Source organism: Megalopta genalis, chromosome 8 (assembly GCF_051020955.1).
Source record: "Megalopta genalis isolate 19385.01 chromosome 8, iyMegGena1_principal, whole genome shotgun sequence".
Taxonomy (NCBI): Eukaryota; Metazoa; Arthropoda; class Insecta; order Hymenoptera; family Halictidae; genus Megalopta; species Megalopta genalis.
The window spans coordinates 12,110,480-12,129,008 of record NC_135020.1 but is presented as its reverse complement, the minus strand read 5'-3'; the positions used below and the strand labels follow the sequence as shown (position 1 = coordinate 12,129,008).

The window sequence follows — 18,529 nt, the reverse complement described above, 5'->3', positions numbered from 1 at the left end:
ATTTTATGCAGATCTTAACAAAATTATAAAATATAAATTAGTGTTAAAAATCCACGTGGCATTTCGAAATCCGAGCGATTAATTCTGTCAGTCGCTGTATAAGATTTATTAAACCACTAAATTCTAGAATATGTGCCACTAAAAATGAGCCGTTTATTTTGAAAGTGGCATAAGTCACTTTGTTTTTAAGTCGATATATTTAAGGGTTTGCGTTTTAACACGTTTGAAAATATGGATGCTAACTTTCGAGAAGATTTACTTGTATTCGTTATCTCAGGATACTGATATCTTTCTCAGTATAAATAATTTTGTATAAACATTAAAAAAGCACCACTTTTCATCACGGTAAAGTGACTTATGCCACTTTCAGAATAAACGGCTCAAATGTCAATTATTATCGCTTAGTGTTTGCTTCAATTATACGAAGTGTCCCGAAACAGGCCCGCTTCCAAGCACCGAGGAAAAAAAGGAGGTATCAATTATGTATTTCCGCTACACCATCCGTCGAAGCGTCCCGAGGCGAACGATCGATTTAAGATGGATCATCGCCCACGGCGCGGTGTCGTTATGGTCGTTCGCTGGGGACGAACAGCGCTACCGAATAACGATAACGACCGAACGGAGCGACAGATGATTGAGGTCTGCTCCCATTGTCTCGCTGATGGAAACGGCTCCGAGCCTCGAGTGTATGGAAGCGAATTTTTATTTCGATTTGCTGATGGCGTCGCATATCTGGCAACGGAATCTTGAAATGTGTTATTTTACGTTCGCGATGGGTGATGAAATTTGCTCGATGAGGTTCTGAACTAGAAATTGTCGATGGATAGTTTACCCTACGAAACAGAACAACTTTTGAAAATAATGTTTTCTTGAATTGTGACAAATTTCTTAAATTGTTAAATTGCAACGATTATAGAATTATCTCCTATTATTTGCAAAGGAAGCTAATTGATGCTGCATCAGATATCACCAGCTATCGAAGAGCCACAAAAATCACAGAAAATGGTGTAACATTATATTTCTACATCGAACTTGAAAATCAATTTTACAATCTGTTAAGTAACTCGATTTTTTGTTATGATTAGGCTGCGGATTTTATGGATTCATAGCAAAAAAGTGGGCGAGTGAAACACAGAAAAATATCGAGAGATTTTTATTTTTCTGTCATTCTAAGTACATAATAACAAAATTAAAAGAAAAAGCATTTCAGTCATCGTGTTTAGTAGACTAGTCCCTCTATCATCTAAACAAAAATTCGAGTCATTTAGTTCAGTTTTAAAATAGCTATTGAGTTTTAAAAGATGTACGATCACTTTTGTGGGCCACTGTACCTGACGGAACATTAAAGAAATCGAGGTAAACTACGATTTCGCACTCTTTTCCAGTCGAATCGAAAATAGCTAGTACAGTAATGTCTCCCTAACTGACGCTCAGATAGTGCACAAAAATGGACAATTTGGGAGGAGCAGATACGATTATTCAAGCCTTGCGGTTTATTTTTTATAGTTGCTGATTGTCAACAATTATAAAAACGAGTTGCAAGGCTTGAATAATCATAATCAAATTGTCCATTTTTGTGCACTATTTGGGCGTCAATTAGGGAGACATTATTGTACGTAGTTCGTACCATCGATACCAGTGCCGAACGGCGCATGATCAGTGTACTCGAGAAATGTCGCTGCGCAAGGAGTGGGGGGTGGCGTCGCATACGCAGGGTGTCCCGCACAGCGGCGCGGCGCGTCTATAACCTTAACATAACCTTATGCAGCGACTTTTGCTGAATACACTGCGCACTTAACGCGGTTAACGTTAGTTCGTGGCATGGCACAACTGTTGTACCAGCGGCAAGTAAAGTGTTCAAAAATCAGAAAAACACATCGTTGCTTAACTCTTATTTTCAACAATTGATGCGATGACGAACTTTTATTTTACATAAAGATCCGCAGTCTAATTGTAATGATCTAATCATTTCATTAACACATTAAAGGCGGGGGATCTTGACGAAAGTGTGCTAGGTAACGCGGCGACCGCCCCGCCTCGTTTTTCGTCCTAGAGCGGGCGATATTTTGTGTAATCATAAAACAATTTAGACTTAAAAAAGTTTATTTAAACTCTTAAAACTAAAAGAAATATTAAAAAAGAACTAACCACTAATTGCAAAAAATGTTTTAAAGTACATATTTATGAGAAGTCGAGATAAATCGTAGTACTACGACTCCCGCCTTTAATGTGTTAACATTGAAAAATCCAGTACCGCCATTGAAACTTCGGAAGAATAGACGCGATAATTTGGACGGAAATATATGAATGAATTCTTATAAAGAAAAATATTGTATAAAGAAAATATATCTTCTACATTTGTGATACAAATATCTTTGGCACATCATTTCTCTTCGTATAAAAAGTAGCGGTACGTATACTTGACATACCTCCGTGGTCCGCAAAGGATTAACGCTAAACCCAACAAACTCTGAAAGTGTTGCTTTCTAAGAATTAAAATACTGAATTTATTTCGCTATATATATATAAATAAATATAAATTTTTTTTTATATATAAATAAATAAATATATATATATATATATATATATATATATATATATATATATATATATAATGCAACAAAAAGACCGAAAGAGGTAAAAGTAAAGAAACTTATTTAATCGCGTCTCAGGAAGGAGCCTTCAGACTATCAATAATTTGAAAATAAAAAATGCAAGACTAATGGTAAAATGGTCCCTTTTACCGGCACGGTAGGTTGAATCTTAGCTCGTATTAATTTTCCACTCGTATTATTGTCAACTTGCACGGACATTGGTGCAGTTAAAAATACCCCCCCCCACACTGCATCTAAAAATAGAACACGCCACTCTAGAATTAGAAATTAAAGTTCGCGAGACGAATCGGTACAGTCGAACAACGTAGCAGCTTCAAGGATCGATTGTGCGTTGCCGCCTGAACGTGGCATGCGAAAAATATCGAAGACAAACGGTTGATTAGGACGTAGAAATCGCGGTATAGTTGCGATGCTATTATACTGCATAAACGGGCAGCAGCGCGGCTCCCTCGGAAACGATATCAATCGCAGCGCCCTCGGTGATCCGCGTCTCTCAGGCTCGTGAATAAATCGCTGAACGACGCGGCCACGGTATAGTTCTTCCTTCCACTTTAATACAATAGTTCCGGGGCTCGTCGACTCGGATTCAATGTGGCCTTAATTGCATACGAGATCGCGCTAATTACGCGGAAACGATAAAAACGAAGCCGGCAACCCTATTAAGTTGATTCTCTTGGGCAGGAAGTATATCGCCGCGGATCGGCCGCGCAATAAGAATAATCACGGCCCTGCTGTACTATCCCGGTGCGCCGTTCGCAATTAACATTCCCGAATGATGCACGAGCCGGTCCACGATGACAAATCACGTTAGGGTGTTTAACGTCGGAGCATCTAGACGCGGGAGTCCCTGAAGAATAGGTACCGAAACCGGGATAACCGGTGTCGCGAGATTTCGACGCCGTTCTCTCGCTCGATTATCGTTCCGATGCTGTGTGCATCTAGTTCAACCATCTCGGCTAATAGAAATATTAGCGAGCGCAAATTAATTGCCTATGGCGTGGAAACTCGTCGCGTCGACCTTGATTACCGCGAATCGTGATCTCGTTTCACGAAAAGTTGGCCACGATACAGAATCGGTACGTTTATGTGTTTGGGGTTGTTCGATTTGTTTATGTCACCGAAAATGCGTCATTTAACACGTTCCGTGCCACGTGTACCATCGATGGTACACGCTTGCATGTTTACTTAGTGAACTGAACAAATTGTTTACAAGAAATTTAGAACCGAAGAATCAATTTCCACCGCAAGAATGGGAGTTGATAAGTTTTTGTTACGTTGTTATGTGTACGAGAATTAATAATTGCACGTAATACATCAAGTTTTAGTAAAATATCAAAGTGTGAAGATTCGAGTAAAAAAAGCTCGGCACGGAACGTGTTAAAATGGGTGATCAGACACTAATGACGCAAACATTGCTTTAAACTTGCTTTGAATGTAATCTTGTATGTTGAGAGTTTTATCTACGGTCACATACCAATAAGCACTGGACGTCTTAAAGACGTCCATTTTGCGGCCATTTTAGGTCTGAACGTGGTACGCCCTAAAATGGACGTCTTTAGGACGTCTTATTTCATACGTTAAAAGGATGTCCAATTTGGGACGTTTCAGAGATGTCCATTTTACGTCCATTTTAGGTCTGAACGCCGTACGCTCTAGACTGAACGTCTTTGGGACGTCTTAAAGACGTCCATTTTACGTCCATGACAGCGAGTTAGAATACATTGAAGGTGGGCGAGAAGAAGACCTAATTAAAAAATACTTTGCATCGCTTATGTGCGAAGTTGATTCGTTATAACGTACATTTTAATAATAAAATTTTATACCGACAGTTTCTTAAAGAAGTTAAGTCTCGACGTTGACTTTTGCACTTACTTATTTTGCTAATTTACGTCGTCTTCGCGACTACTGCCAAAAATTACTTAAGAATAATCGCGATTTTCAATTGTTTTAAGCGGTCTGTAAAGTGATACATGGAAATATGATTGATATACTGTTTGCATACCGTTACAGATTAGATTCTGAAATAGAAAGGTGAAAATACCGTGGACCGCGGATGGTTAATGCTACCCGCCGCTCCGTTTTCAATCATAAATAGATTTATCGGGGACTAGATTTTTAATTAGCTTCATAATTACCAACGGCAGTGATTTATTACACGCGGGAACAGTTTCCATCGCTGTTTATAGCCTGCGCGTATTCGTCGGCCAATTTATTCGCAGGAAACGGCGGCCTAACGATTTTTCTGAAAACTGGTATCAATTTGGGTCACGTGCTGGAACAACGTTTTTCTTATTCCCCCCTAATTAGTCGCTAACGAGAAAATAGTGCGGCGTATGCAGAACGCCCGGCGTTAGAGAGGAGAATACGAAATTAATGTGATTTTTTGGTGACATAAAATCGTCCGGGGGAAAATTGATGAGACTTTGGTTCTGGTTTTTTGGTTATTAAACCGAAACGATCGTAATATTTTTGCGATCATTTTATACCCGGGGAACGCGAAGCGACTTCGTGTTTCATTACAATCGGTAACTATGAATTTAGTTTACGATTCCAGCGGCCGTCCGCGTCGATCAACATCCGCGTTTCACGTTCGCGTAAAAATCAGCCGTACGAAATCGGAAATCTCTTTCCTCGGAAAGAGGAAATCTTTCCGCCAAAAGTTGACGTTACGATTGCTCGCGTGACGTGTGTAACCGAAAGGCTCGGCTCGATCGTCCGCTTTCTAAGTCCGCTAACAACCGGCGTACGCACGCCGAGATAAATCTCGACGGCGGCGCAGCGCGCCTCGAATCGGCGAGCCTCTCGTTCGTCTCTCGCGAGCCGCGCGCTCCTCCGCGCCGAAAAGCCGCTCGTTCGCCTGAACAAACCGTAGAGAAATCGATCGGATACTTCCACTTTTGTTTGAATTCTCGATGCTCGGAGGCGTGGAATTCTCGAGGACGCGGAATCCGCAGAACTCCGGCCGAAATCGCGTGCACCGTTCGAGAACGATCGAAAGAAACGTGTGGTTAAGTAAGAAAGTAACTCTTTCGCTGAACGGCAATTATATGAAGCGTGAAACTATAATGCTCGGGCCTTCGTGACACACATTCTGCTACATTGTCGATAACTGTACACTGTCCTCCGGTGATGCTGTCCGACGTTAATTCGAGCTTCGGCCAGTCAGCGTGCTCCGCCGGACTCGAAACGGAGCCCGAGGTGATTAACATTCTGCACGGCAGCCTGCGGAATGATATCGAAGGTGGAACTTTCTTAGGAGAACAAGTTAACGAATGTCCCCGGGGCGAACTGCGTGATTTTTCTATCAGACCAGCAGTAGAATCGATCTAAAACTTGTTCTAACAGTGGCACTTTCGCATACATAGTTCCCTTATTTCTTCTAATGTGGAGCAATTTGTCATTTCGGAACGGAAATTATTTGTTTATACTTGAAAGTGTTTGTTCCTAATTATTGCGCTTATAGTTTCTTCTTTTTGCTAGGAGTAATAACTTGCTAAGATGAAAATTTCAATATTTTCTTTACTCGTTGCTCGAACTTGTTGAAATTTAGTATAAGTAAACATTGCACAAAATCATTGCTGAGGTCATTTCAAGTAACTTTTTCCTTAGCGAAAATGCAATACGCGGCTTCGTTTACGAGTTATTAACGAAAAACGGTGACCAATAGGAGGCGAGCTCGCCTAGCGCTAGGTGGTCGCGCCGATCAGCGGAACTGGGCTTCGACGGCTCGTTGGCTCGGCCGCCTCGCGTTAGGCGAGCTCGCCTCCCATTGGTCACTGTTTCTCGTTAATAACTCGTTAATGGTGCCTCGGAGAAAATTTTTGTAAAGGAAAAAGTTGCTTCAAATGATCCGGGGAACCCGCAACTTTCGGATTGCGAGACATTATTGGGACACCCTGTATATCTGAGCGGTATTCAAAATGCAAAACATTACATTATTTTAAAAGAGTTAATTCCACAATCACTTGAACGTTGCCATGTTGGAGACTAGTCAATAGATTGTACTTTTAGAAAACACAATTCATCGCTACCGAACTGCTCATTTTGATATTGAAGCGTCAATTTGTGTGCATACGGAGTGATTATACTATATATACTATATTATACTACACTACATAAACTATATTATACTATACTATATATAGTATCTTATACTATACTATATATACTATATTATACTATACTACATATACTATATTATACTATACCATATACTATAGTATAGGTAGAGGTAGGAGAATCAGTTAGAACAGATGATAATAAATAATATAAACACACGAAAACCGATTGCAATAATGAAGAAGCAAAAGAAATGTAAAGTACAAATAATTTGAGATTAAATATAAACGACTGAAATTTTCATTTGACATAAACTTGTCATAATCTTGACATATCCTGTCAATTCATATTTAATAATACCTATTTCATTTTGTCTGTAGTCGCTTTCTCGTCTCCAATTCCCGTGGCGTTGTCGTTCGCGGTACCGCGAGCCATAAATTATTTTTTTCATAAACGTTTGCAAGCGCTGTTTGCAAAAAAAGAAGATGAACGTGACGTGGCCCGTTGGTTTCGTTAATACCGCAATTTGGCTCAAGAGCGCGACACTAGAATACCACGGAAAGATGGCGGATAGTCTCGACTCCCCTTACGTCTTTGGTGACGTCTTACCGTAACTAGGCACTCTGCTTACGGGCGGTGGAGGTGACACGACGGGAAGCAACACAGAGGGACAATCGAAGATCGAACATGCTGCGATGTAAACACAGCAGACGAGGAACAGGAGGTACACTGTCCCGTCGGTATTTACAGTTGCGAATCTGCAGCGCGTGACATTCTAGCGTGTCTCGACGGTTCACGAAGAAGCGATTCGGCCGGTCGTAGATTTAACGAAATCGTTTTGCTCTCGGAAACACTGTTCACAACCGTGTCTCGAGCGAGCTTCCGCCATCGGGGGAACTGCGATTTATCCCTCGGATCGTGCGCGCACTCGATTCGAAGCTTCCTCTCGCAGGTTAGTTAAATAACACGGTTGCCGACATGTTTCGTTCCGAAAATTTGACGGTTCAACATTTTTCTTTTCCTTTTTTTCTTTTCACAAACGTTGGAATTATTCGTATCAGTGGAGCGAGTAGCGTCGCGAGACAAGTCCGCGGTTGTTTCCACGCGACAGAATCCACCGGGAGGGGAGGGGAGGGGGGGAAAAAAGAATTTCGCAAAAGTCAGTGTAATGCCGCTTGTCACGTAAGTCCTCGCGATACGCGACCACCGTGAACACTTACACCTGCACGAACCACGGTTACCTGTGTACGACATTCTGGTTGCACGAGGCCCCGGCTAACGGCTCATGGAAGGTTACAATTACCCCCGGGCTAACGTTGCCACACAGGATAAGGAAACAACGCCTGTGTCCATGCGACGTACGCGTCGTGGCGCTCCCGTCCTCTTCTCGCTTCGCGAATGATAACGCTGGGCAACGTCGTTTTTGTTGCACGCGGAGATCGTTCAGAGACCGGTTCTCGCGTATATTTTCCGCCGTTAAAAACGCAAATTGGCCGTCTCGTTTACCTTCCGAGACATTTTTTAGGCGAAATCCGATGTTCAATTTTAACGCTCGAAACGCCACCGATGTACGTTGCTTTAACACTGGAACTACCGGGACCTAAACTTGACTAATGTATATTGTTATATATTATGTATTATAACATATACATTATAACATCCTATGATTTTTATTATGGTACATAATTGAATATAATTATTATGATATAATGATATAATATGATTGAACATATTTATTATAATATATGATTGAATATAGTCATTTTGACTAGCTTGGGGACCTAAACTTGACTAATGTATATTGTTATATATTATATATTATAACATATATATATATTATAACTTCCTACGATTTCTATTATAGTATATAATTGAATATAATTATTATAATATAATGATATAATATGATTGAACATATTTATTATAATATATGATTGAATATAGTCATTTTGACTAGTTTGGGGACCCAAGCTTGGCTAATGTATATTGTTATATATTATATATTATAACATATATATTATAACTTCCTACGATTTTTATTATAGTATATAATTGAATATAATTATTATAATGTAATGATATATGATATATGATATAATATATGATTGAATATAGTCATTTTGACTGGTTTGGTAGTTCCAGTGTTAATAATGACAGGATTGTATTTATTCAAACGTAGCGTAAGTTTTTATATTATATCTACTTCAATAAATTCAAGCATTTTTACGATTTCAATAACTGTGGAAGAAATGATAAATGGCTTTGCAGATATGTTTCCCGAATTGTTATCGCCAGACTGCGGATCTTTACGCGCTATAAAAATTGTTTGCGTCGATTGTAACAAACAGGAGCCAAATACACATTTAAACTCAGCCTCGACGGTTTTTATTTGCCTACTTTTTCTAAATTGCACCCACTCGTTTTTATCATAAATATATAAAATCCGCGGTCTAGTAATATAGAAATACAGTAATGTCTCCCTAATTGACGCTCAGATTGTGCACAAAAATGGACAATTTAAAGAGAAGAGAGACGATTATTCGAGCCTCGCAGCTCGATTTTATAGTTGTCGACAATTCGTGACCATAAAAATGAACCGCAAGGATCGTATAATCGTCCCTCTTCTCTTTAAATTGTCCATTTTTGTAGATAATATGAGCGTCAATTAGAGAGACAATACTGTAGTCTTTCCACACGATGCACGCAGAATAAATTTCGACGTCGATTATAATATAAATATTTAATAATATAATATAAATAATATAATAATAATAATATATATATAATATAATATATAATAATAATAATATATATATAATATAATATATAATAATAATAATATATATATAATATAATATATAATAATAATAATATATATAATATAAATATTAAAATATGAACGGTAGTTTCTAATGTAATACCACGGCAATTGGAGCTGTACAAATTGTCTGAATAGTTTCTACGCAACGACCACGGTTCCATCGGTTGTCACATTGAATTTCCAACTGAAACGGGGACTGCAACAAGGTTACCAACAATAACGAGGCGAAAGATAACGCGGCGTGCTACGGTTAGAGCCTGTTGTCCCTAATCTATATGTGTCAAGTTATGCGCGTGACACCTAATTAAATGCAGAAAATCCGCCTGCTGTTAAGTCGTTAACGGATTACGAACGGGACGGGCAGGCTTTCTATCGCGCGAAGTCTAAACTGCGAAGGGTTAATTCTCCCGCGGGTCCGAGCTTTCTAAGAGAAAGGTGTTAACTGCGGACATTTATATTCTCTGCTCAGCGTCTCCCTACCCGTATGAAAATGCAACAATAAGGGGATCCCTCGGGGGCCATAAATTTTCGCAATGTGGAAAGCGGCCGGCGAATGGAATTCCTCGAAAGTCCCTGGCTGAATTTTTACGGATCATCGATATGCAATAAAATGGGCGTGCAACCAGACTGTTGTAAATCGCGGTGCCGGTTACGATCACCTCGTCCCGATTTTCTCCGACGATATTTTCACGAGTGTGGTAATCACCGCGGGGCTCATTGTCAATGTTAAACAGACGGACAGACGGTAAACGAGCGTGTGCACACGATCTGCTCGACGGACGAAAGTTGTTCACCAGTCGTAGAAAACTTTGATAAATCGCTACGTCACCGATCGTTATCTTCCACGAAAGACACGCGCGGTCGAATTTGCTCGGAGAGAAATGTATTCGAACTGGAAACACGAGAGTTATTGATTGGATGCGGAACAGCTTCCATGTTCTTTTTATATGTTTTATTCGGATGATCAATTTTTTATCGATTTTCGGAGTACACGGAATAAAATTTGGAGATTAATGAAGTAGTCCGAACGAAGAGCATAAACTTTAAATTTATCATTTCGTATTAAAAATGTATTAATCTATTCACAGTTTTTTCAATGAAAGACGCTAGTTACGAACAATTTTATTTTCTTCGGAGTTGACAAAAGCAGTGTCGCGATTATGCTACCGAAGACTATGTGGGACGTAATTACTTTGGTTTTCATTGTTTTTTTTTTATGTGGATTATAATATGTGATGCGTGATTAGACAATATATTCTAGAATGAATTTTTTAAATCAACATATTTAAAATATTCGTTTAATATTTCATTTCATATTTCAAATATTCATATTCGTATTTAAGATATTCGAAGCAACATGCAAATTCTTTAAAGAATTCGCAATAAATGCACTAAATGTCAGTAAATTTAAATACCATGTACACGTCACATCATACCAAATCATGTTCATTAATAAAGTGTGAATGTTTATACAATTTAAAATTTATACAAATAAAACAGCATTGCTTACGTGTACCCCCAATAGTGTTGCAATGTTTTTGTTCTTTGAACTACGAAGATTGTTATCAAATTTTTTTTTTTCTATTCTATAGCTAACACGTGTTTATTGAAACTGACGCCTAACAATTACTATGCCAGCCCTCTGTTTTCAGTGAATGAATGAAGGGTGTCGATACACTCATCTTTTTCATGATAAAAAAAAGACATAAACAGAAAACATTCCTTTCTTATTAAATCCACAAACTATTAAATCAGGATCAGGACTATTAAAATCTAAGCGTATCCACACTCTCCACGCCCATTGCGAATCACGATAATCAATCAACGCACAGAGATCTGAATCTCTTGTGAATCTCTGATAAAAATCTGATATGAATCTCTTTCTTATCTGCGGAGTAACAATTTAAACATTTTCCTCATCTACGCCGCTATCTTCTGTCGAGTAGCTCTAAAGAGAGCTGACTGAAGATGGGATTGACTTCAACGTGTACTAAGGAATCCGAGGCAATTTCAGTAAGCCGGCATTATTTCAGTGGTTTCACCGCATACTAAAGATTAATAAGACTTCTCTCATTTTACACATTATAGAAAACACCGAACTGAATCAAAATACAAATAGCGTTTACTGCCATTTTTATTGGAAAACCTTCAGCAATCTAATTACAGTAGTCCCACAATTATAAAGGAAGAATATAAAAATTTCATTTGTCGAGATTCACCTTGTTTAAGATAATTAGACAATTAATTTAATTGATAATTAAAACTCTCGTTCTACAAGTCTACAAGGTGTCCCAGAATTATTGTACAAGCGGGAAATGAGGGGTTCCTGAGGTCATTTGAAGCAACTTTTTCCTTCACAAAAATTTTCTCCGAGGCGTCGTTCACGAGTTATTAACGAAAAACACTGACCAATGAGAGGCGAGATAGCAGCTGGCGCGAGGCGGCCGAGCCAACGAGCGGCCGAAGCCTCAGTTCCGCGCATTGGCTCTGCCGCCTCGCGCCAGTCGGAACCCGCCTCTCATTGGTCACCGGTTTTTCGTTAATAACTCGTAAACGAAGCCGCGGATTGCACTTTCGCTAAGGAAAAAGTTACTTCAAATGATCTCAGGAACCCCTGATTTCGCGCTTATACAATAATTTTGGGATTATTTATTATATTTAATTTAACCCTGTATACAAACGGTTTCCGCAGCTATCGAATGCGACCAATGGAACACAAATCCCCGAAATTGCTTCCAATATTACTGGTTGCACTCTCATTGGTTCTTACGAACGATCTTATCCAACAAGTATCTAAAACTATTATTAAAGATTTCATTCGATGCATAAAGAACATAAAAACTTAGTAGAACCTCGATTATCCAGATAAGATTAGCATTTAACCAGTTCAATCTAAGGCAGCTCGTCAAAGATTAAGCCCAGCTTTGTAATTAAATAACTGTTCCATAATCCGAACATTCACACAACTCTGCTTAGCACGCCCCCAACGAGATTATACTATAATTCTTAATTATTACACATGAGATGTATTTCGAGCTGGAATGAAAAAGTATCGTTTTAAATTTGCTATTCCAAAAGCGTGTAATTATTTGCCGATCCGGTTAACGCTTGATATCGTCTCCGCTAATTGAAGGCACCCCCTCCTCGCGGCATCGTTTATCAATTACGCGCGGCGGAGAGGCGGGCACGACGATATGCATACGCGCGATATCTCGCGAGCACAAATTACCGTCGCTCTTTGTTTTACCTTTCCACAGAGCCCCGTGATAAGAAATTCGACGAGACGATAAGGATGATTGTCTGTCGGTGAGCCGACCTCGTTGCCAGTTCCGAGTCGGTTCAGCAGTCCGGTCAAAAGAGGCAGTGTCTCTCGCCGATGCGCGCGCGCGCACGCTCGCTCGCTCGCTCGTTCGCTCGAGACGCGCAAAAGTGAAATTCGTTGGTAATTGCTGGAACGATTACGATCGGGATCGTGCCGGCGCCTCGGGTTACTCTTTCACCGTGTCGGATCCAGAAAAAAAGCTATCGATTCGGCCTCATGTCGTCCACCGGCCATCACGAGGACATCCAGTCCTGTCCAGAACCGGAGAAGACGTCGCGGTTCTTCGGTGTAGGTGATCCTGTAACCTGTTTCCGGTTCATTATTATTCGTTCGGAGCGTTTAAGCTTCTTGTAATGCAGCGCCGCGGGATTTCATGACCGTTCAGTGACAGTAATGCAGATGTTCGCTGCCAACTTTTCGTTTGAAAATGATACCAAATGGTATCCAGTTTTTTACGCGCCTTCGCCGCGACCCGATTCCGTTACTCATCTTAACTGACGCAGGAAAAGAAAACGAAGCGATCGGAAGACACGCATTTACGAGCTTAAATGTGCTCCAAAACTTTGTTCGACCGTTTCATTCCGTTAAATAATTTCACGAATTCCTTAAGTGATCCGCGATATTCGAGAATCTCGACTAAAATCGCCTATCGTTCTTTCTCGGCTATTAAATGATTTGTTAAGTAACGTAGTTCTTTTTTTATTCAATGAAAAATTAAGAAATATGTGAAATAAAAGATGACCGAAGTTGTTATCTGATTCGGATACGATTGAATTGTTAATAAACGTTATCGAACATTATTATGTGAGAGTTCAATAGTTTCATGTGTCTCGCTGAAAGAATTAAAGAAACATATTTACGATTGTCTCCGAACTTCGACTTGCGATTTTAAAGAAACTATGATACCCCTAACATAAATTTCAAAATGGTGCACGCTTGTTACAAATATACTTCATTATCGAAATATGCATTTGCAAACCTTGCTTTCTATTATGATCTTCTTAAAATTGTACCGTAAAATCTAAATGAAGAGACTTACAAAGAGTTATTTATAAAAAAAAAAAACTGTCTTGGAAGAAGAGTTATTATAGTACCATGGTAATGAGTGAGCTGTCAGTAACGAAGCGTGAACTCTTGCAATTAGGGTCATTGTTGTACACGCAGCGTACGATTAAACATTTCTTGGAATGCACAATGGTGGCCCGCTTTTTTTCACGAAGCACACTCACGCTCGCAATGTCCGACATCATATTTCGAGGGGGGCAGTCTGTGGAACCACCATAATCTCGCGGAGAGACAACAGCGTTCTCCGAATGAAACGAGTTTCGCAAAAGCTTCATTGACCGTCGTTGACACAGAGTTCGGTCGAACGGCGATCTAAATGTGTCCAGACGACGTTAAGAAGATTCATGGATTCCATGAACGCCAGACGGCCATTCCTTAATTAAGAATTTCGCTGGAAGAACGGTTTACCTCGTAAAACATTCCGTGCCATAACTTCGCGCGGAAACGTATCCCGTAAAGAGCCAAGTTTGCTAAGCGGTGTCCGAACCGCGGTCACGCAAAATTTGACAAAATAATTACCGAAACGAACACGACCCCACCTGTACGGTTTTTCTCAACGCGCGATCTACAGTTATTTCGTATACTATTGCTCAAAATTAAAGAAACAGTTGTAAGAAGCTCTGTACAATAATTCTTCCCTAATTCGCGCTGAAATTGCGCGCAAAAACGAACGATTTGGGAAGAGGAGATACGATTATTCGAGCGTACGAGTATTCTTGCGTCTCGTTTTTGTTGCTGATGCCAATCGGTATCGAATTATTGCCTAATAATAATCGAGTTATTGCTTAATAATAATCGAATTATTGCCTAATAATAATCGAGTTATTGCCAATCGAATAATCGTATCTCGAATTAGGGAGAAATTATTGTAACTCGTTTAATCGAACTGAAATTAGTATGTGGAAATTTACACCATTTATTATAGTATTTTAACTCTTTCGTATCGAAAACGTTCCAGTAAGATTCGGTTTGTTCGAATGTATCATACCAGAAATAAATCTTGGGAATTAGCAAATAAATTAGTGTCAACCGTATGTGAACAACGTGGCACTCGACGTGTTAAAATAAAGTCGCGTAGTTATATCGAAAGAAATTACAGTGAGGAGCAACATTTACAAAAAAAGTTCAAATCGTTTAGACCGGTTTTAAGAAAGTTATACAGTTTTAATAGGTGTGCGGACAACTTTTGCTCCTCACTGTATATTCAGAAGCCTTTCATTGGACAATTGTGAAACCTCGGTGGCAGAAGAGAAATGAAATTTTCAGGGATAATTGCCTGTTGACGAGATAGCTGATCTGCTGGTTGTAAAGTAGGCGAAAATGTAACAAAGTCAGTGTTTTACAGCTACAGTAAATTCTCCCCAATTGTCTTGTAAACAAGAATGGAAAATTTGGGAAGAGGAGATGCGATTATTCGAGCCTTGCGTCTCGTTTTTATATTTGTTTGACAATCGGCGACCATAAAAACAAGCCACAAGGCTCGAATAATCGTGTCTCCTTTTCCCGAATTGTCCATTTTAGTGCGCAATCTGAGCGCGAATTCGGGAGAAATTACTGTACAGTAAAGTCTCCCTAACTGACGCTCTGATTCGAGCCTTGCGTCTCGTTTTTATATTTGCTTGACAATCGATAACTATAAAAACGAGTCGCGAGGCTCGAATAATCGTGTCTCCTATTCTTAAATCGTCCATTTTAGTGCGCAATCTGAGCGCGAATTCGGGAGAAATTACTGTACAGTAAAGTCTTCCTAACTGACGCTCTGATTCGAGCCTTGCGTCTCGTTTTTATATTTCTTTGACAATCGGCGACCATAAAAACAAGCCACAAGGCTCGAATAATCGTGTCTCCTTTTCCCGAATTGTCCATTTTAGTGCGCAATCTGAGCGCGAATTCGGGAGAAATTACTGTATACAGCGGTTCCCAAACTTTTTGAAGCCTCGGTAACAAAAGTCCTCGGACGTTATGCCAAGATAACGTTCTCCGTTCGAGGATCTATTGGCTCGGAGTTAATCCGTTTATATCCGGTTAACGTAATCCATCTCATCTTTTCGACTTCCACGAGACAAGGACATTGAACTGACTCGCAACGGATGACAGGCAGCCGGCGCGGCACGGCACGGCATTGCGTTACGACACCGTCGCATAAAAGCTGTGTTACATTCGCGGCTTCGTAACAACTTACCCTACCTGCTCGCCTAACAACGTTCCGACGTAAGAACGCATATTGGACAAAGACCAGTGAAAGCCGAGACGCGGCTTTTTCCTCTTCAATACTCGAGTTTCCACCGATGGAACGCGACTCGGAGAACTTTCGGTCCGGCGTGCCTCCGGCGTGCGCCGTCAAAGGTAGAAGACATACTAATGTCGCGTCGCGTGAAATCACGTGAAACCATGCGACGTTCGAACAGTGTGAATCTGCCTTATTTCCATTATTCTAATTGTGTTACAAACAGATCAGTATGACGACGCGTTGTTCATATATTGTCACGCGTGGACGGATCTCATTTCTATGACTTCGCGCGACGCGACATTAGTATGTTTCTACCTTAATCAGCGTTTAGACGACATAGCCATTAATTTCGGTTGCGCGGGTAAAAGTAGATGATGCATTGATCGACAATATCGTACGCGATTCGTTCGACTGTCGTTTTCGAAACGACGTTGATCGATGCGTCTGATCCGAGCAGAAGCCGCGCAACCTTTCAGAAAATTGATGATGTCGTAAACATCTATATGTAACGCTCAATATCTGGTCGAGAATCGCATAATGAATTGCTCGCGCCGTTCGCGATGGAGGACGAGATATCTAGCGACAGTTCCGACACCGTGGTCGAGGCTGCGTGATTAAAGATCGTTTATGTTCCGAGTTCGGAGATATTGTTATTTGGTATACGTTATTTAGTATACGCTCCCGGCCATTAGTATGCGGACACCTATCAAATATTGGAAAGCTTGGATCGGAAAATGTGGATCCTTTGAACAGGGTGTATTTCAAAGTTGAACCTTTGTCAAGGAAGAATGTATTAGAAAGGTTCCTCGTTATCTCGTAGCGAGTGCGGAATATTATTAACCTTTGTCAAGAAAGAATATATTAGAAAGGTTTCTCGTTATCGCAGCGAGTGCGGAATATTATGTATTATTAGATACAAGATGTCCCATAATAATGTTAACACCCGGATAGGAGCGATTCCTGACGTCATTTGAAGTAACTTTTTCCTTTACAAAAATGTTCTCCGAGGCGTCGTTCACGAGTTATTAACGAAAGAACAGTGACCAATGAGAGGCGAGATCAGCTGACTCGTGGCGGCCGAGCCAATGAGCGTAACTGGGCTTCGCGCGCTCGTTGGCTCGGCCGCCTCGCGCCAGCTGAATCTCGCCTCTCATTGGTCACTGCCTTTTTTGTTAATAACTCGTGAACGACGCCTCGGAGAAAAATTTGTGTAAAGGAAAAAGTTACTTCAAATGACCTTAGGAATCACCCTTTTCCTGCTATTAACATAATTATGGGTCACCCTGTATATTAGAAAGGTTCCTTGTTAGCGCAGAAAGTGCAGAATATTATTTATTATTAAATATATTTATGTTGGATGCTTCTCGCGGGATTATTCTCAATGAACGTTCTAATCTTGTTCTTTCTCGATAAATATGTTCTAAAATAATTCCAATATAGTTCCAGAAAGATATTGCATTATTTTTTAAATTCCTCTCATCAGACCTTTCTCGATGAACATTTTAAAATAGTTCCAACTTGTTCCAAGAACCTTTTTCACTATTTCTCATGTTCCTTTCACGAGACCTGCCTTAATGAACGTTTTAGGATCGACCTAGCTTGTTCCAAGATTCTTTCTGACTATTCCTCATGTTCCTCTCACAAAATCTTCCTCAATGAACGTTCCAAGATTCTTATCATTTGTTCCAAGTTGTTTCTTTTTTCATTATGTTCCCTGTTCCTCTCATTCATTTTTCAAAGAACATTCTAAGATAGTTCTAACTTCTTCTAAGATATCTTCCGATTGTCTCTGGGAACACAGTCCAAACTGAATTTAAATTGCCAGCGATTGATTTTGTTTGAGTTTGATTCCCAAAGCGTTGGCTTCCGTTTGAAGTAAGTCGAACATGATCAGCTAAAGGATTAAATTCCGGGTGCAAAACCAGTAGTGTCTGGATACTTATATATTGCCGGGGTTGTACGTTATTTAGTACACATATTTATATATTTTGAATATTGAAGGAAACAAGAACAGCATCAACGCTGCTCAAGAAAATCGTTTAAGCATTGCAGAAGACTGCGTTAACAAATCTTAGTTAATGAAGGCGGAAAGCGTTTCGAGATGTAAATCTCCTCCTTGTCATTTTCTAATACACAGGATGGCGCGCGCGCACGCGCGCGGAATTAGAAGCATTTTATTTCGAGTTTAAACGTGTAATTCGTTCGCGGAGGAAAGTGTGGCGTAATGAGTAATTTTCGTATCTTTTAATTTACAGAGGATTCCGACCTGTCCTGTAAAGAGTCCACAGCCCCTGAAGGAATTCGTGGGACGCTGCCAGACGATGCCATCGCGAGTGAAGAAGTCCTTCTGCGGTTGCCTCCAGGTGAGCACGAGAATTATCTTAATAACGCGTCTTCTCTAAGTAAGCGAGACTCTA

General features: G+C 40.1%; 1 protein-coding gene across 6 annotated transcripts in view; it reads left to right on the top strand.

Moving 5' to 3' along the window:
- Positions 1-18,529, top strand: part of DAAM (disheveled-associated activator of morphogenesis-like protein) — a 151,120-nt gene that overhangs the window by 96,032 nt on the left and 36,559 nt on the right. For 4 of the 6 annotated variants that reach the window (XM_033483283.2, XM_076524097.1, XM_033483281.2 and 1 more), the window contains exon 2: positions 18,368-18,475. In XM_033483283.2, coding sequence (XP_033339174.1) covers positions 18,434-18,475 — 42 coding nt within the window. In that variant the 5' untranslated portion in view covers positions 18,368-18,433. Of the gene's footprint in view, positions 1-7,501; positions 7,627-12,808; positions 13,106-18,367; positions 18,476-18,529 lie in introns of those variants that run through there. The other 2 variants (XM_033483282.2, XM_033483279.2) reach the window with 2 other exon arrangements.